At 47.0% G+C, this 27771-nt stretch overlaps 2 protein-coding genes across 2 annotated transcripts in view; one reads left to right on the top strand and one right to left on the bottom strand.

Annotated features, from left to right (window-relative positions):
* PCNX2 (pecanex 2) overlaps nt 1-18320 on the top strand; it is a 136322-nt gene extending 118002 nt beyond the window's left edge. The window contains exons 27-34 of the mRNA XM_026053390.1: nt 1569-1802; nt 3994-4097; nt 10407-10551; nt 11420-11650; nt 11981-12255; nt 12848-13020; nt 16810-17258; nt 18139-18320. Of these exons, the coding sequence (XP_025909175.1) occupies nt 1569-1802; nt 3994-4097; nt 10407-10551; nt 11420-11650; nt 11981-12255; nt 12848-13020; nt 16810-17258; nt 18139-18315 (1788 nt within the window). The 3' untranslated portion in view covers nt 18316-18320. The remainder of the gene's footprint in view (nt 1-1568; nt 1803-3993; nt 4098-10406; nt 10552-11419; nt 11651-11980; nt 12256-12847; nt 13021-16809; nt 17259-18138) is intronic.
* Nucleotides 18321-20013: 1693 nt separating this feature from the next.
* The window catches only part of NTPCR (nucleoside-triphosphatase, cancer-related), a 13421-nt gene continuing 5663 nt past the window's right edge, over nt 20014-27771 (bottom strand). The window contains exons 4-5 of the mRNA XM_026053389.1: nt 26774-26983; nt 20014-22693 (exon numbers count right to left, since the gene is read on the bottom strand). Of these exons, the coding sequence (XP_025909174.1) occupies nt 22625-22693; nt 26774-26983 (279 nt within the window). The 3' untranslated portion in view covers nt 20014-22624. The remainder of the gene's footprint in view (nt 22694-26773; nt 26984-27771) is intronic.

Genomic DNA, 27771 nt, shown 5'->3' with positions numbered 1-27771 from the left:
TTTAAACAATGAGTTGCACTGAACCTCTCGTGCTTAATATTTCAATTTCATTTGCAGTTTCGTTGGCAGCTTAGGATGCCTTTATTTCTTCTTACAAAACGATTTTTATTCTCCTCAAATGAAGTGGGTCAGCTCCTGTAGCCTTTCTGCATATGTTTTGAAACCATTTCCTGCCCAACTACTGTGAGATTTTTCCCTAGTGCCTCCTCCATCTCTTCTCAGTATATTCTTGTTTAAACATCTTTTAGTATTCAAGAGGGCTGCTTTTACTGTGTGCTGTGTTTCCAGCTCCTATTGTTTCTGCTTGAGTCTTTTAAAAAGAGAGCCTTGTTTTCCACAAGAGTCTGTCCCCAGTCACCTTCTGTCTGTCTTGTCTTTTTCCTCTGGAGTTTAATTTTCCTTTTGCTCATATATTTTTGTGTAATTGAAAGGATAAGGCGTGGATGGGCCTGTAGTGCTTCTCTCCTTTTTAATCTATCAGATTATCATTTTATACAATTATTTGCTTAATACTATTTCCATTGCATGAAACCACATCCTCTTCAGCCATATGCACTGACCATTTGCTTTGGAATCCAGTTCTAAGTCAATATCCTTTAGCGCAACATCGTAGTTATCAGACATTACGATGGCATTTCCCACCTGCAGCCACTTCCCTTTGCACTGCTGGAACGTCTCCCTAAACTCGGTTCTCTTTTGAAAGTACACTTGAAATTTAGTGCTGACAATTTTGTCTGATTATTGTTTATATGGTTCGAAGAGCTTGAGCTCAGAAGCCCAGGCACAGACATGAGTCTTGCTGTTTTCTAGTGTTTCTGTATTTGGTATAGAAAGAAAGTGTCTTTTGTGCTTTGAAAACAACATCCGTTACCTCARTTATCAGCTTCCTAGCCTTAAACGTGAGAGATGCTCCATTCTTCTGGCTTTTTGAACTGGCTTCATTGACAGTTAACATCAAAAATAGCATCATTACTAGTTGTGGTGCTAAGTGCATAGAGAGAACAGCAATTAAAAATGTTTTGTTCAGAGTTGTCTTGTACACACAAGTCTCTTCTTCCCCTTATAGTTAAATGGAAATGGTTTTCCTTGAAATTTATCCCCAAAAGCAGGAAGACCATATAGAAAAATCTTTTTTTTTTTTTTTTTTTTGGCCAGTGTAACCATTGAGGGTTATTTTTTCAAAACATGCCTGGACTTTTATCATCTTTGTTGTAGGTTCTAGGACTCTAGTCATAGTCTCCAATTAACAAATCCAAGTGCTGGACCACTTTGTTCTTATCTTTTTCTAGTGACTTGTATTTTCCTATGAGGAAATGTTTTTTATTTTCTTTTGAGGCAATGTTTTAAAAAGTAAGATTTTCTTCTTTTTCTCTCCTCTGATATTTAGATATTAAYGATTTCTGTTATTCTGACTGAAAAGTCATATGAATGAATGATGTCAAGCAGCAAAACCCAGGAAGAATATGTACCATTTTGGGTATTTATAATATTTGACATGTTCTTTTCTGGGTAAACTATTTTGTTTTAATCAGAGTACTGTGACTAACACATGCACATTTTGTCAACAGAGTATAATATACTTTACAGCAAGTTCTCCCAAAGTCCTCCACTGGATCAAAGATGAATCCATCCAAAAGATTCTGCAGCCTTATGCAAAATGGCATTATATTGAACGTGACCTTGCAATGTTTAACATTAACATAGATGAAGATTATGTTCCCTGTCTCCAAGGAATAACAAGAGCTAGTTTCTGCAGTGTGTACCTGGAGTGGATACAATATTGTGCTGCAAAAAGGGCAGAGGTAAGCTTTTGATCTCTTACGTTTTAATTCCTGGGATAGAAGTTAAGTGGCRCATTGCTATACCTTCAGTTGCTCTGAATTAATACAAGAAACCTGTTTTATTTAAGCTGTGAAATGTAACACAATTGGAAAGTGTATGCTTTGTATATGGGGAAAAAATAGAGATACTATTGTGCAAAAAAAAAAAAAAAAAAAGAAATGAGAAAAGAAAAAAGAGTTTTCATAAGGATTATCCCTTGGGCACAGAGCCAATTGAGCCTGCCTTCCAGCACCATTAATTCCATCATCTCTGGAAAGCACAGATAGAACAAGTGTTTGCAGAAGTGCTGCTGGAGCAGGTTGCGTTTGGGAAGTGCCACCACAGCAATCACTTCTTCGGCATTTGCCAGTATTTGGGTGCATACGTATAACATTTACCAGTGTGGGTGTCCCTTTTCCAAACACTTAACCAACACTTGGGTATGGCCTTAAACTCCAAGCAAGTACAGGTAAACTATGTGTTAGCGCAGGTCACYTCTTGCAGGTCGTAATTCAGATGTGAGCTACAGCTGCAGGGTGCTTGCACGCAGTTGTATGTGCACAGATGTGAGCACAGCTACAGTTCACATCTGTGCACATACAGCTGCGTGCAAGCACCCTGCAGCTCCAGAAGGCCCAGGGCACGTTCACAGCTGCACCTTTTGGGAGGGTTGAGCCACCAAGAGTATCGGTGGTCAGAGATCACCGGTGGGAACATACTCCTGTGTTCCCCCGGGCTGCTCCGCRTAGCACAGCAGGAGAGGGCAGTCACAAGCAGGCACATTCCTTGTTCAAACTCTCTAGTTATTGCTGACAACTGAAAGAAATGACAAGTGCCTCTTCCCTGGCTGCCATGCGCTGCTGGTGAGGCATTTTTCACTCCAGATCACTGACTTAACATCCCACTTGCTGCCTTTGGCCTTATCTAGAGTAACGTCCCTGAATCTGAATGTTTCTTCTCCATTCCTGTTACTTCGAATGTCTGTAAAACTCAATCCCCTTCCTCCAGTTCCTCCGCATAACCTGTCTTTGATTTTGTTTTCACTAAGTTGTCTCCTGAGCCTTCCACACCATCTCCTGCTGCTGGGAATGTTTCATCTCCGTCCTTGCACATCTCCATGTCCCAGCTCCCAMGTGCTGACACACAAAGAATTCCACCTTGCAAGGAAAATAACTGTTAAATGACACTTTTTCACTTGTTATGTGGCTGATGCTTTCAAATAGAGTAATAGATTCAGGGTTGCCCAAAGGGGTTGAAACTCATTGAAATTGCACTTAGAAGGACAGACCAATACATGCACTAGGGCACATGTGTGGGCACATATTTATATTTTTTACATCATGTTATTTTACCTCTATTTTTGTAATTATTTTAAAATGTAGATATTAAATTGATGTAGCAGAGATGTAAAAAAAACCCTCACAGTACCCACAGCCCTGATAATCAGCATGTTTTGCAGAAGCAACTAAAATAGCCATCATAATTGGCTTCAGTTTTAAAATCAACGAGATCACCCATTGCGTAAACTGAAATTATAATCTGCATGCTCCTGAAGATTCACAAGCATGGGGGATTGTTTCAGTTATTCCTCCAGCTTGACAGCAAGGATTTTTTTTATTTATTTATTATTTTCTTAATTTCAGTTAAAAATGACACTCTGGAGCTAGTAAAGGTAAATGTAATGTTTTGACAGTTAAAAAGTGAGATCAGTGTCATCAATGCTATCTAATTTAAGGATATATTGTTATTCACTAAAATGCGGTTCCTCTAAAGCGTTCTAAATAGACTGTTCTTCTGAAATCTGCCTGGAGGTTTCACATACACCCKGTGTCCCATGGGAAGGGGGTTGGTGACCTCCCCTTGGATTGTATCTCAGCAATGAGGATTCTGCTCAGGTTTAGAAAGTCCTGTGAAAAAAACACCAGCCCTTCGGATCTCTCTGCCTCATGTTGCAGTTTCAAGGCAGTGGGCAAAGGAAGCTGGCCTTTTGCAGAAAGTCTACACTTGCCATCCTCTTGTGTTGTTTAATTGCAAAGAATGCTTACATGGTAGGTCCAGCGACACACAGATTTTAGAAATGTTGCTGTTTATACATCTTTTACAGTGTTGCAGTGCTTATAAAGATAATACTGTTTGCCTCTCAAATGACCTGCTGTCCTTAAAACCTTGCAGCACCTGGACAGTGATGAGGATTCTCCTCTAGTGACGCTTTCCTTTGCCTTGTGTATCCTGGGGCGAAGAGCTTTGGGAACCGCATCACACAACATGGCCATCAGGTAACTCTAGGAATCCTTTTCCTCACTTGAAAGATCCGTTYGTCGTCTTTCCCTTACTGTGGAGTTTCAGCACAATATTAGATCAGTGAAGCCTGTTTCCTCCATAAAGCAAACTGTTCTCTGCCATTCCTGCTCAGCTTCTCATCTGCATAATAATTCATAAGGTAATTTTCATCAAAACTAATACCAGACTTTATTGCATATGGCAAAGCAGAATCTTGCACTGGAAAAAAATGTGTACACGTGATCATTGCTTCTTTCAGTACAGTGTGAGCTGGGTACTGAAATGCTGCTGTCCTCTAAAAGGAAAAGAAAATGTTAGCTAAATAATAACTCCCTAAGTGGTTAGGATTACTCAGGGCATTAGTCCGTGTTCATTGGGCTGCTTCACTCTGTTGCCTCAGGAAAGGAGAAACTTTGCATCTTTTGAAACTGCAGCTTTCTCTGCTCTCTGTCTTATTTAGTCATTCAATATGCTGCTTCCTTGAAAATCTAGTTAGTTAAAATATGCTTATAAATATGCTATACACTCTTCATCTCCATTCATCATCATCATTCATCATTACAGTTTCTGATTTGTTTGGGTTTTATAAAGTACCTGTTAAGCTCTTCGAAGTGTTTAGCCTTAAGCAAATAGAGTTGCTTTGTAGATGAGGCATTCTATAAATAAAATCATTTTTACTTAAAGTCTAACTTCTCACCTGATTTTAGATTTGTTTTAGAGTTTGTATTAGAACTCCCTGTGTTCCCAAGGGAGAAATAACAAAAGAAATATTTATTACCTATGTCACCTTTAAATGTGACATTGTACTGCTTTGGTACAAACCTGTGAGTAAAGCCATTGTAATGACTTTGAATGCATTTTTTTATTATAAGATAAATCAGTCCTTTAAATATCCATCCTTGCTTTGTTATTTCATATTTGAGTGGTTTGTAATGTGAGTTTTTATATTTTCTTTCTTGAGYCATTCCCTCAAAATGTTCATGGCTGGCATGGCTTCTCAGTGACCTGCTTCTGTGCTCTTTCTTCAGTGATTTTCTCCAGCTTTCCTCTATTCATTTTTGCATGTTCCTTTCAGTGATAGTTTCATTCTGAGCTGAGTTTCCTCTCCCTTAATTTCTATACAGTCAATGTAGTGTCATGTTTAGTAAGTGATCAAAATTTCAAAAATTGCCCTATTTTTTTCATGAACCAAATTTTAGAGTTTGAGGACATAATAGAAAAGCTGATGTGCRTTTATCATTTTTTTCAGAGAAAAGATTAAAGTGATTTTGATCTGTGCCTGCAGCAGATATATGACAGAGATATTAGAAGCACAGCTAAAAATACCGTAAAAGCTTTCAAAACCTGTCATCATGCTGCATGTACTTTCCACAGCATCGTAAAATCTTCATTATGGTGTTTTGGCACTAGTACAGGTAAAATAACAATGTCACCTATTTTTACTGGCTGACATTGTTAGTAGCTGAGGCAGAGATAATATTATCAGGCGCTTTCCAAGCTTGACATGGAAAGTATGACTGGTTAAAGATAATTATTTGCAGAGTCCTCTGTGAATATTTTAATAATGATAGCACGAGTCTGTTAAACTGTGTCTGTTTTGSACCTAGAAAGGTGCCAGTCAATCCGATGAGTTTCTCTCTTTTGGTGAGTGGACACTCCAGACTTGAAATATTTTTCCTGAGGAGAAAAGTCTGCAGAAAGGGGRAAAAAAAAGAGGTAGCTGTATGTGTCGTACAGCTCTATCTTTGGTTTTCTGAGTCTATTATGTATAATCCWATGTCTTTAATTAAGTTCTGGCTTTTTACTATGAAGATGCTTTAGGGCAGTAGTGAATAATAGTATCCTGAAAATGTATGTTATGACTGAAAAGGGATTGAACAGAGCTTCTGCCAGTACCTTTCAGTGCTACCTCACAAAAGCTTTCCCTAGCAATTTCCCAGTGAAAACCTACCTAACTTATTTACCCGATTGTTACCTGTAATAAAACCTTTCTGAGAACCAGAAAAAGTGAAAAGGAACTAAATACACTATGCAAGTTATGGACTGGCCGAGCTAYAAAGCATGACTTCAGTTCAGTGAAATGTACCGATCTTTTCTCTTAAAGAATTTATTTGATATTGAGTGTAGAGATAACTTGAAAACGTGCCCTCAAGATAAAGACTATCTGGCCATMGTGGGGTCCCTGACAAATACAGCTTAGTAGAAATTAGGTAAGGGGGAAAGTGGGTACATTTCCCTCCTGATATCAAGGCTGTTATCAATCAACCCCCTCCCCTTAGATTCAGTCACTTTGGCCGAAGAGCAGTTCTTGCCCTACTTCTTGCTTGCTGCTTCATGCAGATCACCCCAGGTTGCTTAAACATAAGGAATAAGTGAGCAAGCCTTGCGTAGGGCTGCAGTAACACAGCATGCAGGGGAAGGAGGCTGCCCACTTGGAGACAGTAAACAGAGAGTAGGTGACCTGCTCTTACCCTTCCTATTTCTAGAAAGCATTTCGGGTATGTCCAGTGTGAGTAAGGTAGCCAAGAATTTATGCTCTCTAGTCTGTCCCCTGGAGTAATTGTGTGGATAGTAGGAAACGTCCTCTGGATTGAGTCCACTTCCCTCTGTGTCTTCAGGCGCGACAGTCATCCAGCTGCTTGGCAAAAGTAATAATGCAAAAGTATCATTGCATTGAGCTATGCACCAAAGTATTGAGATTGAAGTTTACATTGTGTATGTAAACTATCAATTTGTACTCATTTACACATGATTTCATCTAATCTATTAATCAGTAAATGTCACTGTAAACCAAGATTTTAAATGCTCTTATATAAAGTATGTAAATAATTATTCAACGTACCTGTTCATGTAAATGTCAGTGCAAACCCAGCATTAACACCAGATTACACAATAAATGCATTAATTAAGAAGGCAGAAYATTACTATGCAAATCGCATGCGCTTTTAACTGTCATTAGGAAGCATCCTGTACAAAATGCAATTTGAAGAATGACACGACATTACCATTCATTTATTCAGATGTGAGTGATATATTTCAGTATGCATTTGTAAAAACCGCTTAATAACCCTATTCAGTGACAAAATCTGCTAATAAGTAAATACTTAATATATATTTCAAAATTGGAAAAATGTAAAGCATTGCCAAGTGGCTTGCACTGGAGCATGGGAGAAAGCCAAGCTGAGCCCTTCTTGAGGAAGAAAAGTTTGCCCTTTCTGTCCCAGAAACAGGCATGTAAAATACTCCGCAACTTACAGGATTAGGGACCACAACTGAAGATGTTTCTTTGAGGTGAGCTGTGTCATTATCAGCTGATAGGCACGTGGGTGTCTCTGTTACTTAAAAACCTCCAGTTAAAATTAGGATGGGTCTGTAAACTGCACAGATGTGAGGAGTGAAATAAGAGGGAGTATTTACTTTGGCCTTTTTTGCCCTCTGCCCTTCCTCTGGTATTTGTGGTGTGACTCAATCCCCTCCCCTCTGCACATTTGGGGGGCAGAAGGGTCTGTGTTGCTCCTCATGCTGATCTAAAAGAGCTCTCAGTTATGATAGCAGCATTTGGAGGCTCTTAGTTCAGAGGCTCAGAAATGTTTCCAGCAGATCCTAGCAGTTATGTCTCTTCCCGATAAGWGTAATTTCTTTGACTTCTAATTTTACCTTGCCTAGTTATAAAAATATTTGGAACAAGTCTGTAAGTACAGCAGTTTTCTAACAGAGGTATATTAAAGAAGAGCAAAGAAAGCAACCTTGGGTCAGGCCAGAAATAAGGGCCTATGGCTTAGGGCTTCCACATAGTCTCCTTTGAGCTTTGAGCAGAGCGTAAGGAGAAGGACACCCAAGCTGCATTTTGTGTGGATTAAGGGTGGAGTGTTAAAGAAGAGAGAGTTACATTATAGAAAGTCACATTATAGAAAGGATGTACCCAAAAGCCTCAGTATGATGGGCAGAATGAAAGAATTAATTCACATCATGAATGCTACAACCTTCTCCAGATCTCTGTGGTGGAAAATGCCATATGTAAAATAATTGACTCTCAACCTCCTTCCATTTCTGCCACCACTGCTTTGCTCCTTATAGCAACTGCATTCGTTCTTGAAAATGATGGATAGGGAGCTTATTATGAGGAGAGATGAGAGATTGATGGGTCTCTCTGAACTAAGCACAGCGAGAGCTACGTGCTCTCCCTTCTGCTCCGTCTGCCGATGCTCTTCTGTGGTTTGCCCCAGCTCTCCCAGCTCCGGCCCTGTTCATAGTGGCCTGTTTAGCACTTGCTGATGTCTGTAAGACTATTTTGTGCAAGTGCGATTTCTTCCTCTGCTGTGGTGTTCAAATAGAGAGGCTCTGAAAGCCTCTAACGATGTTCAAAAAAAAAAAAAGAAAATCACAGTTCTTTCACCTGCTTGCACATAGCCAAGTTTTCTTAGCAAATGCAGTGGATCTTACTTGGGCAAAAACTGTAGCACAAAATCATCCTTAGGTAGAGATCGTTACGGTAGAGATCAGGGTCTTTTTTTTTTTCCAGTTTCATGCTGGAAAGAGTAGATAGATATCGAAGCGTTTTTGCAAGGAAAGATTCAGCCAAATATCTAGATGGGTGGGCGGGTGAAAAGACCCTGCAGCTTTCCAACCACTTTCAAGGAGATGATATTCATGTATGTCACTGTAGGGACCGCACCCACACTTTTTATTCTGCTTTATTCTAGGGCTTGCCTAGCTGTTAAGCAAGACTTGGGTATATCATCATTTCTGATCTCTGGAGATCAGGACCCATTCCTTGAAAGCATAGTGCAACTCTATTGAAATCTTCGGTTCAGCGTTTGGAAGATCCACAGTTAAAGTGCCTGTCTCCCATAAGGAGGCTTTAATGTGCGACTCCATATATACTAATAAAAGCAAACACATAAAAAATTCACAGGAGCATCTCCGTGCCCATGACATTGCCAGCAGCCGCAGGGAGCCCTGCCGTACGGGCTGGCCCCTGTCATGCTTATTGCTTGACTTATATTTCAGTGCGCTTTTAAAGAGAAAAGCATCATCCAGCTGCTTTTCTGGTAGCAACACATATATCTTTCTGTTACAATTTGTGAAACGTGCTACCCACCAAGGGCAAAATTAGAATGGGTTTGAGCTGAAGATCGGCCAAGCAGATTCCTAATCGCCCTTTTCGTTCTCTTGGAGGAGAAAAAAAACTACAAGATTTTTTTTCCCTTCTAAAATAATTAAGAAAGCTCAATTAAGTACAAAGATTTTGAATTCTCTGGGGAAAGCCTAGATGCTAATGAAAATCTCTGACATCTTAATGCCTTTAAAGGCTCCTCAGAGCCTTTAAAATCTGAAAAAAACAACTCTTATAAGAGTGAGTAAAATYTTGGCAGGTAAAAAATAAATAAAATAAAATACCCTGCCCTGGGGTGTTGTAAGAGATGCTCAGTTTAAGCAGATGCTTCTGTTTCCCGCAGCCTCAGGAGCCCGCTGAGTTCAGCCCTCCTGTGAGCCCCRCACAAGGGGCTGCTGTGGAGCGGGGGGAAGCTCCCGATTCGGGGGCAAAGCGGGCGCTGGGCGCTGCTCGTTTCCCTCTGCAAAGCTCCGGGGCAGCCATTTTCTTGCCACAACTTGATTTTCACCCTTCATGTCTTGCTTAAATCTCAGCTTCAGGCAAGCCCTTGTTGAAGGTCAGGCAGTGCTRGTTACATCTATTTTCTAGTATTAAAAAAGGAAGAAAAATGCCCCCCTGTGTTCACATTTCCTTTAAGACTCGTTGTTTCTTTAGGAAATGCYGGCAGTTTCTTTCCTGCTCTCACCTGGTTTGCTGGGAGGGTTTGTGAAAATGTCTTTTTTTCAGCTTGTCTGGTTTAGTGCTCAAGCCGGGGTTTGAGTCTCATGACGAAGCCTCAGACTTCATTGGAAATATTTTCCACGGATGCCTTTTCCCCGCTCGCCCGCAGAGCTGGGTGGCGGTGGAGAGCGCTGCTCAGCGCCCCTCCAGGTGCGGCCCGCGGCCGTTGAGGCCTGCGCCGCCATCTTAGGGAGGCCGCCCGAAGCGCCCTCCCCTACGGCTCACCCCGCAGGTGCCACCTCCATTTCATGGGCAGTCCTTCACGGCACAAACAAAAGGAAAAACATTTACCTCAAGGAGGGGATTTTGGTTGGAAAGAAACTGCTCTGTTTCCACAGAGAGAATGTGCAGCYGGGTGCCGCCATCAGCTCTGCCCTGGCCCTGGGACCTGCACACAGCGCCTGCGGCCTGGAGGCTGTGGGTTAGTGGGACACTGCTTAGGGAGTAATTGCTGTTTTATCTCTTACAGTTTGGATTCTTTTCTTTATGGCCTCCATGCACTGTTCAAAGGAGACTTTCGAATCGCAGCCAAAGATGARTGGGTCTTTGCAGACATGGATCTCCTGCACAAAGTCGTGGCCCCAGCCATCAGGATGTCTCTGAAGCTGCATCAGGTGGGGGTTTCGTTGCTTCTGCTATTGCACGTATTCTGCTAAGTAATGTCGGAAACCTCAGAACCTGACCGAAGAAGAAATGAGAGGGAAACACTGAGTGCTGCTGCTCTTATTCTGAGAACCTTCCTTAATGGAATGGGGAAAGTCCAGCAATTCCTTAGCTTACTGTCTTCCACTTATTTCCCATTCTGTACATCTTAATTCCCCTTTAAAACCATTCATGTTCCAGACTATGACCTATTACTTTTCCTAAAAGAAATACTGCTTGTCATGTCATGTTTTATTTACATAGATACTGTAAAGGTGATTTCTAGATTGAAAATAGATACATCGATTAAGCTATTTTTATTGTTAATTTAGCCGAACACTTTCAAATGTCTGATACTGATAATTGTTCCGTAGAGGAACTGAAGCAGAACTACAGTCAATTAATATATAAGAATTTGACAAAATGATTTTATGGTCATCATGGCACAGTTGCTATGTGGCGGATAAAGAAGCCCAAAACATTGTGATATCTGCTGTTGGATTCCCAGTCTGGATTCTTGTTGCTGTTTTTTTTTTTTTTTCATGATTGAAAATATCCTGGCTAATAAATATATCCTGGGTAATTCTGATTTCCCTCCAGCTTAACCAAAAGCTTCTCTGATTTCCCATGTTACAGAAAAGAGTGGCTAAATGTCATTCTCTGAGTGTCCAGTAGAGAGGTAAGATTAAWTTAAAGTTGGGTGCAAGAATTATATCTCTCCGTATTGCCATGAACTTAATGGGCCCATCTCCCCAAACACACACTGCATCAAATACTAAGTTATGTGGAGGGTTCACAAGGATGCCTGACCCACTGTAATGTTTCTTCATTTCCTACTAGGACCAGTTCACCTGCCCAGATGAGTATGAGGACCCAGCAGTTTTATATGAAGCAATCCAGTCCTTCGAGGAAAAGGTGGTGATTTGTCATGAAGGGGACCCAGCCTGGCGCCGTGCTGTGCTCTCCAACAGGGAAGAGCTGCTAACCCTGAGACATGTGGTAGATGAAGGAGCAGATGAATATAAAGTTATCATGCTGCACAAGAGCTACTTGAACTTCAAGGTTATCAAGGTACCTATGCTACCGTTCTACTACTGCAGGAACATAGGGCTGCGGTTACAATATTATTTCTCAGTAGCCTGGCCAAAAAGAGGAGGTTGATTATAGYAATCACAGCAGTGCCTGGAGTCCAGAAATGGAGCCTCTGTTCAGTTCACTTCCATTTTGCACCTTTAAGTTGTGAGTCATTCCTGGCTGGACTGGGGAGTAGTTGGGAAGGTTCATAACAGCCACAGCTACAAAGGCACGACSTGCGTGCAGACGGATGCTGCCGTCCTGCAGCTCGGTGCCTCCAGCAGCAAGTGTTTTCACGTGACCCAAACTTTTCTGCCCTACCTGCAGGTGAACAAGGAGTGTGTCAGAGGGCTCTGGGCTGGGCAGCAGCAGGAGCTGATTTTCTTGCGCAACCGTAACCCGGAAAGAGGAAGCATCCAGAACAATAAGCAGGTCTTGCGGAACTTGATTAACTCTTCGTGTGATCAGCCACTAGGATACCCAATGTACGTTTCCCCTCTAACCACCTCCTACCTCGGGACACACAGCCAACTGAGGAACATTTGGGGGGGACCTCTCAGTTTGGACAACATTAAAAAGTGGTTCAGATCCAAATGGTTAAGGTAGGTGTTCAACTTTGGTCATGATATGCAGCACAGAAACCCTAGTCCTTAGTTCCACTGTATTTTCTGTTTAAAAAAAAAAAAAAAAAAAAAAGTAATTGCACACTGTTTCCTCTCACCCTTTGGGCACTCTGCATACAACAGTAGCTCATTCTGGCTCATTTTCCCCTACGTGAACTTGTCTCTTGCTACTGGGCCTGAGAACAGCTCCATGGCAGCTGGATTGAGCACAAAGACATGTGCTAAAATGTTCAGCTACCTGGGTGCCTCGTGTTGCCTTCCTGGTACACAGTTTGTGCCCAGACCTCTTGGGAAGGAATGGYTTGGTTATCTCATGTGGAAGCTGATCTGACATTAGATGAAGTGCAYTGAGGCCACTGGAGACAGGTAAGAAATGATCTTGGGCAGGATCACGATACAATTCCAAGTCATCTTTCCATACGGTCATCCTTGTGATCCAATAAAATGCCCAACRAGCTGCAGCGGTGTCAGAATGCACAAGTCAGGTATTGCTGTTGGGGAGCTGAGAAGCGGACGGCAGAGCCGGTCCCGCCTAATGCAGAGCCGCGCGCGTGTTCGCTCCGTCCCGCAGGATGCGCAAGGACTGCCACGCGGCGCAGCAGGAGCGGCGCGACGCGGAGGAGCTGGAGAGCGGCGCGGCGTCGGGCAGCGGCGCCGGCAGCCAGGGCGGCAGCTCGCAGCCGCACACGCGGAGCGGCACCCCGCAGCTGCGCCCGCCCGCCCGCCACCTGCCCCCGCACACAGGTACCCGGGCACCGCCACTGCCCCCCASAGCCAGGGTGGGAGCGAGTTCCGCGCCCGAGGGAGAGCCTTCCTGGGAGGGTGGCAGAGCCCTGGCACAGGCTGCCCAGGGAGCCTGTGGAGTCTCCTTCTCTGGAGATCTTCCAAACCCGCCTGGATGCCACCCTGTGCCCCATGCTCTGGGTGTCCCTGCTGGAGCAGGGGGTTGGGCTAGAGGATCTCTAGGGGTCCCTGCCAACCTCAGCCACTCCGTGATGCTGCGAGTGCGAGTGTGGGCACCGCTGCCTGCTGTCCCGCCGTGACCTGGGGGCAGCGGGACTGAAACGGTGCAAAAGCCTCAGCTCTATGAAGGACCCCAGCAATTTACGTGAGGAGCTGGCTTGTCAATGGAGAATAAGTAAATAGAAAACAACTCCTTGAACCTATACTGCAGTTATCAAAAGTTATCAAAAAAGTGCTGGCAGCATTTCTGTCAGGTAACATCTGAATCCTGTTCTTATATTAAACTGCAGCTCTAAAATTGCCTCAAATACACTTACGAGAGAGCAGTTCATTGGAAATAGATGTTGTTTGCTAGTGAATGACTGTAAGACTTAGCACTAAGGAATTAGGGCTTGTGGAAAGTTCCACGTTTTGGCTGTGGTGGTATGGTTTTAAGCACGGACCTAGAGGGTGATGGAACTTGCTTGTTTCCTCTTAGATCGTTTTGACCTATCATTAAAAATAACAGACAGGACTGGAGGAAATCTTGCCATGAATATAAATCACATTGTAAGAATAAAATAACTGTGACTTTTAATTGAGTGGAGCTTTCAAGGAATCCCCATGTGCATACTTGTAATTTGACACTGCAGTAATCAGAATGGCRAAGTTAATTGTAAAATAATGAACCCGGGCATCCCATACAATAATGCACGTTAATTGTAAATTCTGCATTGGATGCCTAAAAAAAAAATGAAAAGGACACAGTCAAGAGAGAAGATCACAGTTAAGGAGAAGCAACCTGGCTTTGAGATAAAATGTAGAAATTGCAACAAATGCAAAGAAGTGGAAAGCAGCAAATGTAAATCATCATTGTGGCCTGAGAGACGCAATGGAGAGAGAAAGGGAATGGAACAAGGAGAAATTTCCAGCCAGCAACATTTGTGACAGTGAGACAGAAGTGGTTCGGTTGCTRTTTATTTTCTAAGAATATTAGAAACAGAAATCATAACAGTAGTCCTGATCCATCACCACATAAAAAAGTAGAATTGTCAATTCTGTCCAAGGCAGAAATGAGAAAGGGTCACGTCTGTTCTGCATTTGGGGGAAAATCCAGATGACAGAGGCTGAGCATGTGATGGTGAGATAGTTCTTTCCATCCTGGCAGCTACAAAGAACATTAAAGAGCAGTTATCAAAGCTATATGCTTAAGTGAGCRAATCCAGCTAACTCTCATTCAAGAATGTTTTTAAAACAGCTGTTGAAAAAGCTCTGATCTTCTGTATCAGAACACTAAGGCAGTACCAGAGGAGTGGGGAAAATGTACCCAGCGCCAGGCTTTAAAAAAGGGAGTGAGCAGGGTGACCGGAGCAATGTACCGCAGCCAGGGGCAAGAGTTGTAAACTGATCAAAGCTCTACAAAATATGTCCTGGGCACCAAAAGCTGACCAGGATGTTGGTTCTAATAGATCTGGATATAATTAAGCTAACCAAATTTAATTTGAAATCAAGTGTACATGAAGTGCACTTGAATGTGCACTTGTGCACATTACATTTCACTGGTAAATAACCAGTGGAACAAGTGGCTAAGGGTTTAGATGGATTCACTGCTCTTCTGTTTGCTGCTCTTCTTAAAAAGAATAGCCATAATTAATAATACCATATAGGAATTAATTCCAGGAAGTTCTGCTGCCTGTGTTATATAGCATGACAGACTGGAGGATCACAGGCATCCCCTCTAGGCTCATACTCATAATCAACTGCATTTAATATTTTCATATTTCATATTTCTTTTTGCAGCCCGGTGCTATTGAGTCTGCAGATTGCAGTTAAAGTCACGTATAAAAATGAGACTGACATCAGGACCATGGGGAGTGTGTGGGGCTCACCCCCAAATTGTCCTTGTTTCGTGATGCAGTTGAGAGGACGGCCTTGGTTTCCCAAGCGCTTCCCGGCGCAGGCTGTTTATGGGGAGATACGGGTGGTCTCCCGCTCGGTGCCGCAGCCTCTGCCTTTGGGATGAGTGCAGGATGTTTTGGACAGCGGTCAGCCTGGCAGTTCAAATCGCAAGCAGGTGTTTGGCCACGATAGCCCGTGAACAAACCAACACTCAGCCCCCCTGCTACTTAATTCCAGTCTGCCCTTTTTATTTCAAACAGTAACATATTAAAAGGCCCATCGCGGGCAGCAGTGTCCCGGGAGTGCCAAACCAGTGAGGTTTTGTTGCAGCCAAGCAGCTCCGGTGAGTTAAGGACCAGCTCTGCTGTCTGGCCCCGTGCCAGGTCACCTAAGTTTCCTTTGCTTCAGTAAGTGCAGAATGGGGCTGTTGGTACCAGCCTCTGGCAAGCAGATAGGAGAATGTAAAGCAGTTTGTTTCACTTGCAGAGTGTGGGCAGTTTGAGGGAGTGAGGAGGATGGGGCGGCCTCTTTTCAGTGGTGGTCACTGATRGAACTAGAGGAAACGGCYACAAACTGAAGCACTAMAAGTTCCACAGGAACTTAAAGAAAAAATTCTTGACGGTGAGGGTGCCAGAGCCCTGGCACAGGCTGCCCAGGGAGCCTGTGGAGTCTCCTTCTCTGGAGATCTTSMMAACCCACCTGGATGCCGCCCTGTGCCCCGTGCTCTGGGTGTCCCTGCATGTGCAGGGGGTTGGACTAGGTGATCTCTAGGGGTCCCTKCCAACCTTAAGAGTTCTGGGAGTCCATGCCTGCATGTGGGCCCCGGGCTGCCAGCTCGTGTTGGTGCCTCGGCTTCCTGGTATGTGCCACGCGGGGCAGCGCTCGCACGTCCATGTCCGTATGCGGATCCACCTGCCGTGCCAGCAGGGCCTGGCAGCCTCCCCGCCTCCTCATATGCTGATCTGCTTGTCTTTTTTTTTTTAAATCTCTGTGTAAAGAAGCATGAGAAAGACTGAAATGTGTTGTCTGAAGGAGGTGATGTAAAGGAGTTCACAGGGGCCTCGCCTGGGTTGCCTGAAGTAGGTGTGCGATCTGTGTTACCCTGTAACCATCTCAAAGTTCAACTGCTAGCCTCAGGTGGCCTGAATTCTGTGGGTTTCCCTTGACTGAAGGCTCAGATTCCAAATTCACCCATGCAGGAGTAGCTCTTTTTAATGTGACTTCATAGTTCACATCCATTTTATTTTTTAATTAAGTTATACCAAGCCATTTAAAGACGTTCAGCATCAGCTGGGTCGGTGGAGTTGTCCACAAGGAGCAGTTACCCAGCACAGCAGTAACATGACTGTGCATTGAACAGGCAGCTCCAAACATGCCTGGCAGAACAGCCGTGTGCCTGGGCAGAGCCAGGGGAGGCTCCCTGGCTTCTCCTCTCAGCCCTTTTATGATCCTGGGCAAAACCACTGGATCTCTTCTGACCACRGCCAGAACCAGTGTAGTCGGGGGGGAGGGGGGCGGGACAGGTTAACAGGTTCATAGGTTTACCARTTTCCGATTTTTGGAAACGCTGACAAAATATCACTTGGTTTTTGGCCAGATAATGACGTGTATGCCTAGGATAAGGTCAAGAACATGGACATCATCAGGAAGCAACTTGGTGCTTACTTAAATATTCTAATGTCTCTTTTGAAGGCAGGCGAAAGCTCAGGAGCGGCTCCGTGCAGGCTCACACGGCCTTACACCCACGGCCTCCCGTTCCAAGTCACTCGGGGCCCGTTGTGGACGGTCGCCAGCCCTTCATGCAGACCTCGAGCTCTGCCCACGAGATGGCCCCGCGGCGCTCCCACAGCCAGCGCTCCCTGCACAACTCGGAGACCTCCGTGTTTTCCCAGTCTCCCGCTGCTGCCGTCGCCGGCCAGCTGACCGTGCAGGAGCAAGCTGCAGCCATGCTCAGGTCCAGCCTGGCCTCCTCCACCAGCTCAACGCTCAGCCTGCTCTTTGGCAAGAGGAGCTTCTCGAGCGCCCTGGTGATTTCGGGGCTCTCGGCGGCGGACGGCGGCAACACCAGTGACACGCAGTCCTCCAGCAGCATGAACATCGCCCTGGGGCCCTCGGCCAGGGCAGCCACGCAGGCCGCGCGGGTGAGTCCTCGCCCGAGCCCCCGTGCTGCCCCCAGCACGGCCCCGAGGCGGCTTCACCCCTCGCTCGGTCCTTCCTTCGCACTCCTCAGAAAAGGGTCGTTCCTTTTCCCAAACACTGTGAGGAATCTGGGGCGTTTTGGGTTGGGCAGCACAACTGGTCACCATTTGTGCATGTCTATGTGAGAGAGAGGGCTGTGTTCAAAAATAAGTGACACGCTGGCTGTTAAGCACACACCTGAGCTGGCCAACAGGGGCAAGTCTCTCATCATTTTACTTAGATCTGGGCATTAAGTTTCCAGATTTTATGCAGCCTTGCYGATGAGTACTGCACCAGCAGACTGAATAGGCCCTTCGTTGCTTGCCTATCCAGGGATTAATTCTTTGCACAAAGAAGGGGTCACAGTGAACAAGATACTGGTTTTTCTCTCTTTTTCTCTCTCTTTCCCCATCTCTGACAACAAATTTGACCGAGGACCTAAAAGCCTTGTTCTTGACAAGGTGACTCAAAGGAAGTCTTTAGGAAGCACTTCCAAAAGGAAGTGGAAGTATCTCTAAGGAAACATGCATGCTTACTTAATCAGCATTTGCCAACAGAAAAATACTGCACAAAAATTCCCAGCCTGCTTCCCAGACAGCTTCCAGTTCCACTCCCATGGTGCTTGGAAACCTCCTCATGCCTCGTCAGGCCTACATCTGTGTGTTCATCTCTGCTTTAGACCTCTAGCTCATCTGCTTTTCTGTCCAAGTTAGCGCGTGTTTACACCCMGACCAGTGCCAGGTCGCTCTTCCCAGCTCTCCTGTGACTAATGCATGTTTCACAGAAAGACATTCTTTTCTTTTTCTTGACTTTTCTTTCCTTCTTCCTTTTCTTTCCTTAAAGCAGCTCGCGGAGACGGGCGGGCCGAGCGAGGCGGCCCCGCGGCTGCGCAGAGCAGCGGGCGCTGCCGGCGCCGCGGCCCCCGGCCGGCGCGGGGAGTGCCGGAGGGCCAGCCAGGAGGACATGGCCCTGGACGACACGGGCTCCCCGTCCCAGCAGAGCCTCTCGGAGGAGCAGTGAGGGCGGCGCCTGGAGCCCGGGCCCCGCCGCGCTGGAGGACGAGCGGGAGGGCGAGGAGCTGCAGGTGCCTGGGCAGGGCCTCTCGCGTGGACCGAGCAACCTCCAACTCTATTTTTCTAATTGGGAGCGTTACGTGTTCTCCAGCTAAAGGCCTTGGCACAGACAGGGGTGAAAGAGGTCCCAACAGCAACAGTGCCGCTTCATCTCAGGTCGTTGTAGATCCTTGAACAATGAATATAATTGATTGGACATGCCTGCCCCTGCAGACATGTTGACATTCTTGGGGTGGAAATTAGAAAAAAAAGTTTAAAAAACTCCAACAGCCAAATCAGGAGCAAATGCAATGGGAAATGTTAATACAACTCAGAGAAAAGCACACAAGAAGTCTCTTCCCTGCCATCATTAAACAGCTGCTTGCATGTGAAATAAATAACTGACATTTGAAATAATGTGTAACAAACAGCAACTTTGAACAGAAGCAATGATTCCATAAAGGACAGTACAGCCTGCACTGCAACAGCAGAGTCAAATCTCTTTTCTTCACAAGCAAAGCTTTGTTCTTCYTCGACCCGTTACGCAGCCGCCAACTCAGAGCCGCAGCTTGGCCCCCCCGCCCCCGGAGCCGCATGCAGCTCCTGGCCGCGCCAGGAGCACCGTCGGCAGCAGCCCGTGCATGCAACGCCCTCACCAAGCCCTCGGCAGTGCCCCCATTTGCAGGGCAAGCAGCTCTGCTGAGACAGCTGCCCCTACCTCTGAGCTCACGCTGGGGTCGCAGAGCCTCCCCCCTTGCCCTCCCTGGGCACCGAGATGCTGCCCRGTGCACAGGGACAGAGGCAGCAGAGCGGGGTCACAGCTCGCGCCGCACCGCGTTACAGCGGGCAAAGGCTGCACGGCCAGGCCTTGCCCTGCTGCAGCGGGCACATGCACACACACCCCGCGTGCATCTCCTCAGTCTCTTTTTTTAATTAAAAACATTTGCAGCTCTCAGTGTCTGGCTGTTGGTCTTTCCTGTAGGCACCACAGACTGTTGCTGACCCCCRGCCAGGCCGGCGTGGCCCGTTAATGAGGCAGCTCTCCCAAGAGGTGCTGGAGCGAAGTCTCATGACCCTCAGACAAAGCACTGTTGCCTTCTCAGCTTCCTGCTGCGCCACACACTAGTGCAAGTAGAACTAAATAACCTCTCGTGATAATAAAGAGATGCAAGAATGTTTTGTGTGGCAGCAGTTTCTGGGGTTTCTCTTTTATTTTGATTTATTTTTGAATTATTTTTACTTGCTTTATGTTCTATGGACTTGAGAAACTTACCACTCCCCTCTCACCTCAGCGTGTGATGAATTCCTTATTTACAAAGCTCGGCCTGAGCCAGGCAGAACCCTGCGCACGCCCACCAAGGCAGAAGGGGGGTGCTGACACACGGCCTCAGAGCCACGCAGGGGGCAGCGGCTGCGCTTAGTTGTGGCCCCTGTTGGCTCCTGTCCAGGTGTGGGGCTAAAGAGGAACCTAAACTCGGTGCTGGCGGGGGTCCCGCAGCCCCCAGGGCTTTGCCTACCCCCTACACGAGGCACAGGGACCTCGCCTGCAAGGCGGCCACTACTGGTGATGTGGATGTGCCTGCGGATTCGCCCATCCCGTTTTCCCTGCTCTTGGCCCTTGTAACCCACCCCCAGTTGCTTCCCCATGCAACGCCCCATAGGCGCAGGGGAAGCAGGTAAGCACAAAACTTCCTTACAGAATTCCCAAACTATTCCCATCCTACAGGTATGCTGAACGCTTGCATATTCAGGTACCTTCACCTCGACCTCTAGKGTGCAAATCTCTAAGTCAAATTTGAATTTATTTCCACCAAAATTAACCAACCCATGCAGGCTGATTTGTCCTGTGAGCCCAGGTGAGGCGGCGTCACCCCGATGAGCCAGCGGCTGCACAGCGCCCTCCCTTGCCAACAAACTGCACGTGCATTTGGCTCCTGCCCACCCCCTCACTGCTCCTCTCTTGCTGGGGGATTAAAGCTCAAGCTTAGCTGAATTCCACACAGCTCCTTGCAGAAGATCAGAATTACCTGCGAGAGAATTTCACTGCTAATCAGCATCTCCTCMCTACCTGTTTCTTCACTACACAATTTGTGTCTTTTTTAGCTTCCTCTCTGGACTGGGAGTTGGCCRTTAATCACAGCATGTCACTGGTGCTCCTGCAGCCTCACATCTGCAAGCCACACACCCCACGTACACTTAACAGTGCAGCAGGTCCAGCGTTCCCCATTCCGCTCTCACTCGGCCTCCTCCCAGTTTTTACAAGTCAAAAATGGGCTAATGCAGGATAGACGATGCAAGCCCTGCTTATGCCCCGCTGCACGCAATTCTACGTTGAAATTACAAACCTCCTTGCCAAAAACGTCCTTGATTTTCAGCCTTGGAGAGAATAATTGGTACCTCCTCTCCTCCCCTTTTTTGCACCAATTAAAGCCTGCAGGTGCCCTCCTGTTGTCATGTGGGCTCTCGCTGCTGCCCCCGGGGTTATTTGCACTAGCCACGTGCTATTACAGCAGCATTAGCCGGCCAGGGGAATGGCAGACGCACTGGTTGTGGCTAAATGCGCCTAAGACTTTCTAGACACTTCACTAGTGCAGGAGCAGACAGTAAATATCTACCTCTCAAGTAAACACAGCACGTCCAAAAACCTAGAGCCCAGTTGGAAATGCTGCTTTCTCACTCACTCGCTGCTTATTGGAGACAGGCGAGTCGTGACTTCGACACTGACTCAGATCTCCAGGCCAGAAGCGACCGTTCAGATCATCCAGGATCTCCCACTGACACAGGCCATAAAACTGCTCTCGGCTTCTCCTAAAACACCCTGTAGGGCAGCGGGGAGAGGCTTTCAGGCTTGGCCTGGGTGGCAGCAAGCAACATCCACTGGTATGTGGAAAGGGGTGGTGGTTCAATCCAAATTTAGGTGAATGAGGAACCCATCCCCGTGTGGGGTACTTTGCTCTAGCGACTCGTTCCCCTCACTCGCACAGCTGGAGCGTTACGGCCACCGAGGACGCTCACCCCAGCACACCAGCCGTAAGCTCCCGGCCTCACGAGGTCCCAGCAGCCTCGACCAACGGAGGCCAAGGAGCCCTTCCCTTCCCTTCCCTTCCCTTGTGCTGCGCCTCCTGCTGCGGCAGTGGTGGGGAAAGCAGCCGCTGCCCCTGGCAGGCACTAGGCTGTGTCCAGAGCCATGGATGTGGACACAAGGGTCTGGACACAAGGGAGAGCTCCGGCGTGGGGAGGCGCCTCACGCCCTGCCCTGGGGAAGGATGAGGATGCTGCCAGCGCAGCCCCTCTCCCCACCAGGACCTGCGGAAAGGCCCGTCCCCCTGCAGCCCCACACAACTTGTGGGGCCGGCTTGCGCAGGAACAACTAGGCAAATGGATGTTTGAAAAGGCCTTCAAATGCCGTGCTCATTGGAACAGTTGTTGAGCCAAACAAAMAAAAAGGACTAGCAAGCACTGAAATGTTAACATCTTTTTACAGCCAGACACAACTATAAATCATACAATGAGCAAGTGGGCACCTGGGAGGGAATTCTGTTTTCACAACACACAACACCAATTAAGTGGAAGCACTTTTCCCGAACACGCTTGCAACGCTCCGAGGGAAACACATTGTTTCATCCTCTCAAACACCTCCCATTTCATCACCAACCATGCAGCAGGCACAGAACTGAAAGGAAAGTCAAGAAAATATCAACAGTCCACAGAGGACTGTGAAACCTGCACAGGCAACTGCAAAATAACTCTACCTTCATCTACTAAACTCTGTATGCAAAAAAAGTATGCCATGATTTAACTACGTTTCAGGAACCCGAATAAAAATAAATTTTAGAAAAACTCCCCCACAAACGTAAAGGGGATGAGAAACAGRACTGTCCTCAGAAACGTCAAACAAATCCCAGCCTACAACTGCTGCACCAGCTCCCGGCTCCTGGTCTAGGCAGGAAGAGGGCAGAGCCAGTTCCTTTCCGTGCCTCCACAGAGCTCTCATTCCCGCYGGGACTGCAGTAAGTCCACCCGCAGTCGGGCACCCCGCGTGATGCCGCTGCTGCCCCCTCTGCCACAGCRCAGGTTTTTGCTGGGCTCGTGAAGGGAGCAAGCAGGAATCCTCCCGCCRCGTTTTAAAGCAATCCCAGCTCTACCTCGCTGGCCCCGGAGGCTCCAAGAAACCCTGCAGCGGCTGACACAGGAAGGACACACTCTGAAAGAGCTGCAAAATGTCGTAGTATTTGATGAAAACAAAAGCTTGCTGTCTACAGGGAAGAGAAGGATCTTCATTTTCCACAGGATTCCACAGTTGCCAAGATGTCTTGCAAAATGCTGTTTCTATTTTCCTTATTAACCTGGAGAAAGAAAAACAAACACTGAGGAGATTCGATAATCCAGCTACCACAGCTCACCTGAGAGCCAGACAAAGAAGATTCAAAGGCATCTCCTCCTCATTGGAGACCCCCGAGCATGGAGCAGCTGCCTCCTCCCACTCCTGCAGGCACAAGGAGCCAACCCCAGGGACCTGCAYGTGTAACCAAATACCGGGGGATCTCACTCGCTCCATCACCCACGCTGCTTGGTGCTATCCTTCAGTGCTACAGTAACTAGCAAGAATCACTCAAAGAACCATCTCGTACTTTTGTCGTTACTAAAATCCTTTCCAATTACCAAATACCACTTCCTGTTAAAGAAGAGTTCTCACTGCCTTCAGTATTTGAAAGGATTGCATTTGTTAGGATGCCATAGCCAGCCAAACACACTTCCTGTGAAAAATGCAGTGCGCGACAATGCAAGTGTGTGTTCCAAGACACCTTATCATCACAGGAGAAAAACACCTTGAGAGGAAACAAGGCTCCATGAGGAAGCTGGGGGGCTTTTGCAGCACACTGAGGAGTTTACCAGTTGAGCAGCCTATGGAAACAAGAGGCTTCACGTAAAGCATGTGCTCACATAGAGCAGAGCTCACGTAGAGCAGAGCCCGTGTACAAAGCCCCAGCGAGGGGCCCTGCGCAGCCCAGGCCGGGGCACGGGCTGAGCAGCAGCCCTGAAGCGCCAGCAAAGGCTCCGCTCAGCGACAGCCGCCAAAATCCTCCCCGCTGCAGGACTCGGCTCCCTGCAGGGAGGCAGGAAGGAGCCACATGGACAGAGGAGACCAAAAGAAGSAATGAAAAGTAAAGGTGGTCATATTTTTAGAAAAATTTGGAAAAAAATAGAGCTGCTTTTGAAGAGCGGATGAGCAGATGACGCTACGCAGTACGCAGGGGCCAGAACTCTTTCTGGCACCGCCAGAAAGGCTTCACAGGCTCTCCCACAGCTGCCTTTAAAATCTCAGCACGAGAACCTGCGTCCCTTCCTGCACTACAGTAAATGCTCAACCAGAGGAAGTCTCGAATTTTCACTTGTGGACCAGTGAGAGCCCGAGCTGAGGAACGTGGCCCAGGCACCCCCTGCTCCCTGCAGCCACCCACCTGCCGTGCCCACCCCGGAAGGGCACCCGGAGCGCGAGGAGGCCACGCGTCGCTCGGGCTCCCAAGGGCGCGCGGACCCGGGGCTGCCGCAGYGCCACGGGACAGCCACAGAGCAGGGCAGCAGGAAAGAGCTTCTGCCCGAAACCGTCCCCGTTCTAACCAGGTAGCGCCGTAAGCCCCTTGTAGGGCGAACAGAAAAACCTGCCGCAACAAGACAAGGAGGGAGCTGCTCGGGAGGAAGGCTCCTGGGGACCCCACGGTGCACAAGGCACGGAGGCGCCGGCACCGAATCCCACAGCAAGTGCCCGAGACTGGCAGGGTCTGCTCAACCAGAAGCTGTTCTTGTTTGGAGGGAGAGAGGTGAAAGCAGTGAGAGAATAAATCCATATTCCCCAACATGTATCAAAATTAGCTGACGCAGCTGGATTAACAGCATCTCAAGCATCTGACTAACSATTTTGTGTCCAGGATCTCCCATTTCACTACATTCAATACCAAAAGGACTTGACATCTAATTGATGCAACTAGGTACTCACAGGTGGAGCTTTGGGAGACTCCCACTGCAAGAAAGTGGGTTGTTAGTGGCAGAAGAGGCACCATTTTGCACCCAGCAGYGTGAAATTGTGGCCCCTGTTTAACAAGGGACCAGCTGCCAGGCTTCACCTCTCTGCTGCCCTGCCACAGGGGCWTCCATCTACTTCAGAGCAGGATCTGGCAGGATTTGGATGCATTTAACTACCTATTTCCCTTCTGGAAAGGCACACAGAACCAAACTTCACTGACAGGTTTTGTTGACACAAAATAGATGGAAACATGAGGGGAAAAACGAGTATGTGCCAGCTGCTAAAGGATAATCTGAGCCCATTTAAAGGCACCACATCTGCAGAACTACAGAGCCAGAGTAAAAAGCCCTCACATTCCCGCTGAAAATCTTAATTCTCAGCACAACGAAATAGGACAACGATGGAAAAAGGAGCGTTAAATATCAGATTTCCCATCATTAAGTGTTCTAAAGGTAGCAGATTAAACATTTGGGACCAAACCCTCAACTGCTCTAAGGGCATCTGGGCCCACTTACACCATCTGAGAAAACTTTCAAGTCAGAAGAGCCTGCAAAACCCGGAGCAGCCGTTTTTGTGCACTAAGCGCCAGCCCTGCGCCTGTGACAACAAGGGAAGCATCAGAGGGCTCTGCTACGGATGCAGCTTAATCACAAAGCAAGCGACAGAGCACGCCGAGGTTTTGGGGAGGTGGCTGCTCGCTCCTGCACGCGGCCAGGCACCCCAGAACCAGCAAGAGTGACGAGCCACGCGCTGCTGGGGCACTGCGCTCTCCCCGTGCCAGGGCCCTGCAAGCACGGGCTGCGGATGCTGTATTTATTGGAGCCAAGAGCACCTCTGGCTCCCCGAAGGCCGTCTCTGCTCCCGCACACCCCCAAAGCAGCTGGGGAAGAGCAGGGCGAGCGTCGCCGCAGCAATGGGGCCAGACGCTCTCCTGCACAGCGCTTGAGCAGAGCAGCTCGCTGCTGCCTGGGAATTACTGCAATCTGTCACAAATTCCACACCCGCGCTCCCGGCTAAGGGATTCACCGGGGAACTCTCCATATTTACGTGGAGAAACGTCCTCATCTCGGCAGCACAAACCAGAGAGCTCTCTGCAGCGAAGCCAGGGCAGGCTGCAACCAGGGCTGCACCGGAGCCCACGGCAGCCACCAGCCGGCTGCGCTTCAGGCCCGCAGCTCCCGGCATCCCGGGAACCCGTCTCAGGCCCTATGGGATCTCACGGCACGGGAACGTCGTCTTCCCGAGCCTTTGCTCCCAAGCGGGCTTCAGCGTGTAGCTCAACAGTGATCCTGAAGAGTCACTGAGCTTCAAAACCAGAAATTTAAGACAAAGACGGGGCCACCAGCTAAAAGGAAGCTGGATGGRTCTTTCTGAGAACTGCAATTTTGCCCATCTCATTTTGAAAAGGAAATTTAACAAGGAGGAGACTTTGCATTGTCTGCTGTAAATAAGACCTTTCAGTATGAAACTGTTCAAATACCGTCTGTTCCTTCCTCTTTCACGCAGATCACAAAACAGTCATTTTCCCTGGGATCTGCTCCTGCTAAAGAGCAGGCTGCAGTACTGCTTTAAAGCACATTACCTCTATTAGGAAGCCTGGACTGCAACTTYCCACTTGCTCAATTCGTAACTCTTACATATGAAAATTCCATTTGGGATGCTTAGCTTTGTTTTCCACTAGAAACAAGAGACATCACGCAGAAAAATAAACTGAAGGGCCGTGAGCAGTACTTAGCCTGTTTTTGTAAAGCATCCAGCACCCCGACAGACCCTTAAGCACGTCTGCAGCCTGAACGGCTGCGAACAAGCTCTGTTCTGCTGGGTGACGTTTGCAGAACTCCCCAGATGATCAGAAAGGCACTAACACCCTGAAAACAAAGTCTGTAAAAATAATACAATAAATGCCAAAACTGCTCCACTGACTCCAGAGAGAGCACGTTCCGTTTATGAAGCTTCTTTCTCCTAGCAGTCATTGCTGCAAATTGAACCTCCCTTCTCTTTTTTTCTCCTCGCCTTGTATATGATTACCGGTAGTATTTCTGCCAGGCAGTCTGCACAAAAATCTGACTGCTTTAAGAGATTTAACTCTTAGGAACATTGAATACTTAGGTGGCAATAACACTACAGCAAGAAAACCTTTAAAAACCACCATATCATTACTTCTAGAGCCCTCACAAGCTAAGCCAGCTGTGTAAAACTGCTACAGTAAGTGCCGACAGGGATTTTATTTTAAGTAAGGCGAACACCTGCCCATTAAGAACCGAATGGAAACTACAAAACTAACTTCATGCAAACTAACCGCAACTATCCAGTGGTGGCAACAATTAGTTTTTAAACAGAGCCAAATACAAACCTGCACCCTAGAACAAARGGCTCTTTAAGAAGAAGTAATACTACTCACATTGAACACTTTAACATCTTTTCTGCTTCTTATTTCTTCAACAAGATCCAGGGGCTTTCCTTTAGGTACTGGGATAGTCCCAAGTATCACAGTCCCTGAACTGGTCAGCGTTTGACGAACGGCTTGAACGAAGGGCTGGCTGAAGAGCTCCATTTTACCAATCTCATCTATGACACAGATCTTCCTCTCTGCGTCACTGCCAAGATTCACCTGCGAAAAAGTTCATCAAAAGACTGTAAACCACGGAAGTTCAAACAAATAAATGCAGTAACTTATATTCTAATCAAAAAGATACCCTCCCAAAAGAAACCAATTCAACTTTAACACTGCAGGGACTGACACAGTCCAAACTACTGTTGGTGACTCATAAGCCCACCACTTTATTTCAGCAAAGGATTTTTTTGCAAGACTAGGAATTTTACTGTATGTTGATATATGTGAAGATATTGCCCCATATATGAAGCTGATGCCTGAACTCAGCCCAGCCCCAGTTCTGACTCTGCCAGCCGAGCCCCTTCAGGCACACGCCAGCCCCTGCAAAGGGGAACAAAGCCAGGCCAGGCCCAGGAACGTCACCTCTGGCTCCAGTATCGTCATCATCACGATAAAGTCTCAAGGGGTCCAAACAGTTTGTGCAAAGTGAAACAGCAAGGCAGGAGCCAAAAGCATAGACAGAGGAATGGTGACACCTCCAAAAACAAGAGGAGCACAGTCCTTCACCTTGCACCTGCCTTTCCTGGCTCATCTACAGCTTTGGCTCTCGACATCAGATCCGAGATGAGAGCTTTACAGCAAAGCAAGCAAGGCAGAGACACACTGCAACAGGGAGTCTCCAGATTTGGGCAAAAACAAAAACTAAGAGAAGGCGGGGGTGGAAGAAAAAAAAAAAAAAACACCCCACACATGAATCTGCTAAAAGAAGGCCTTTTTGGGGGGAAAAATAAAAGGAGAGAAAAAAGAAAAATTGTAAAAGGAGATATAAAAGATAGTTGGATAGC

The sequence above is a fragment of the Nothoprocta perdicaria genome, unplaced genomic scaffold (assembly GCF_003342845.1).
Source record: "Nothoprocta perdicaria isolate Ctin4 unplaced genomic scaffold, notPer1 scaffold_99, whole genome shotgun sequence".
In the NCBI taxonomy this organism is placed as follows: Eukaryota; Metazoa; Chordata; class Aves; order Tinamiformes; family Tinamidae; genus Nothoprocta; species Nothoprocta perdicaria.
This window is presented reverse-complemented; position numbering and strand designations above follow the sequence as displayed.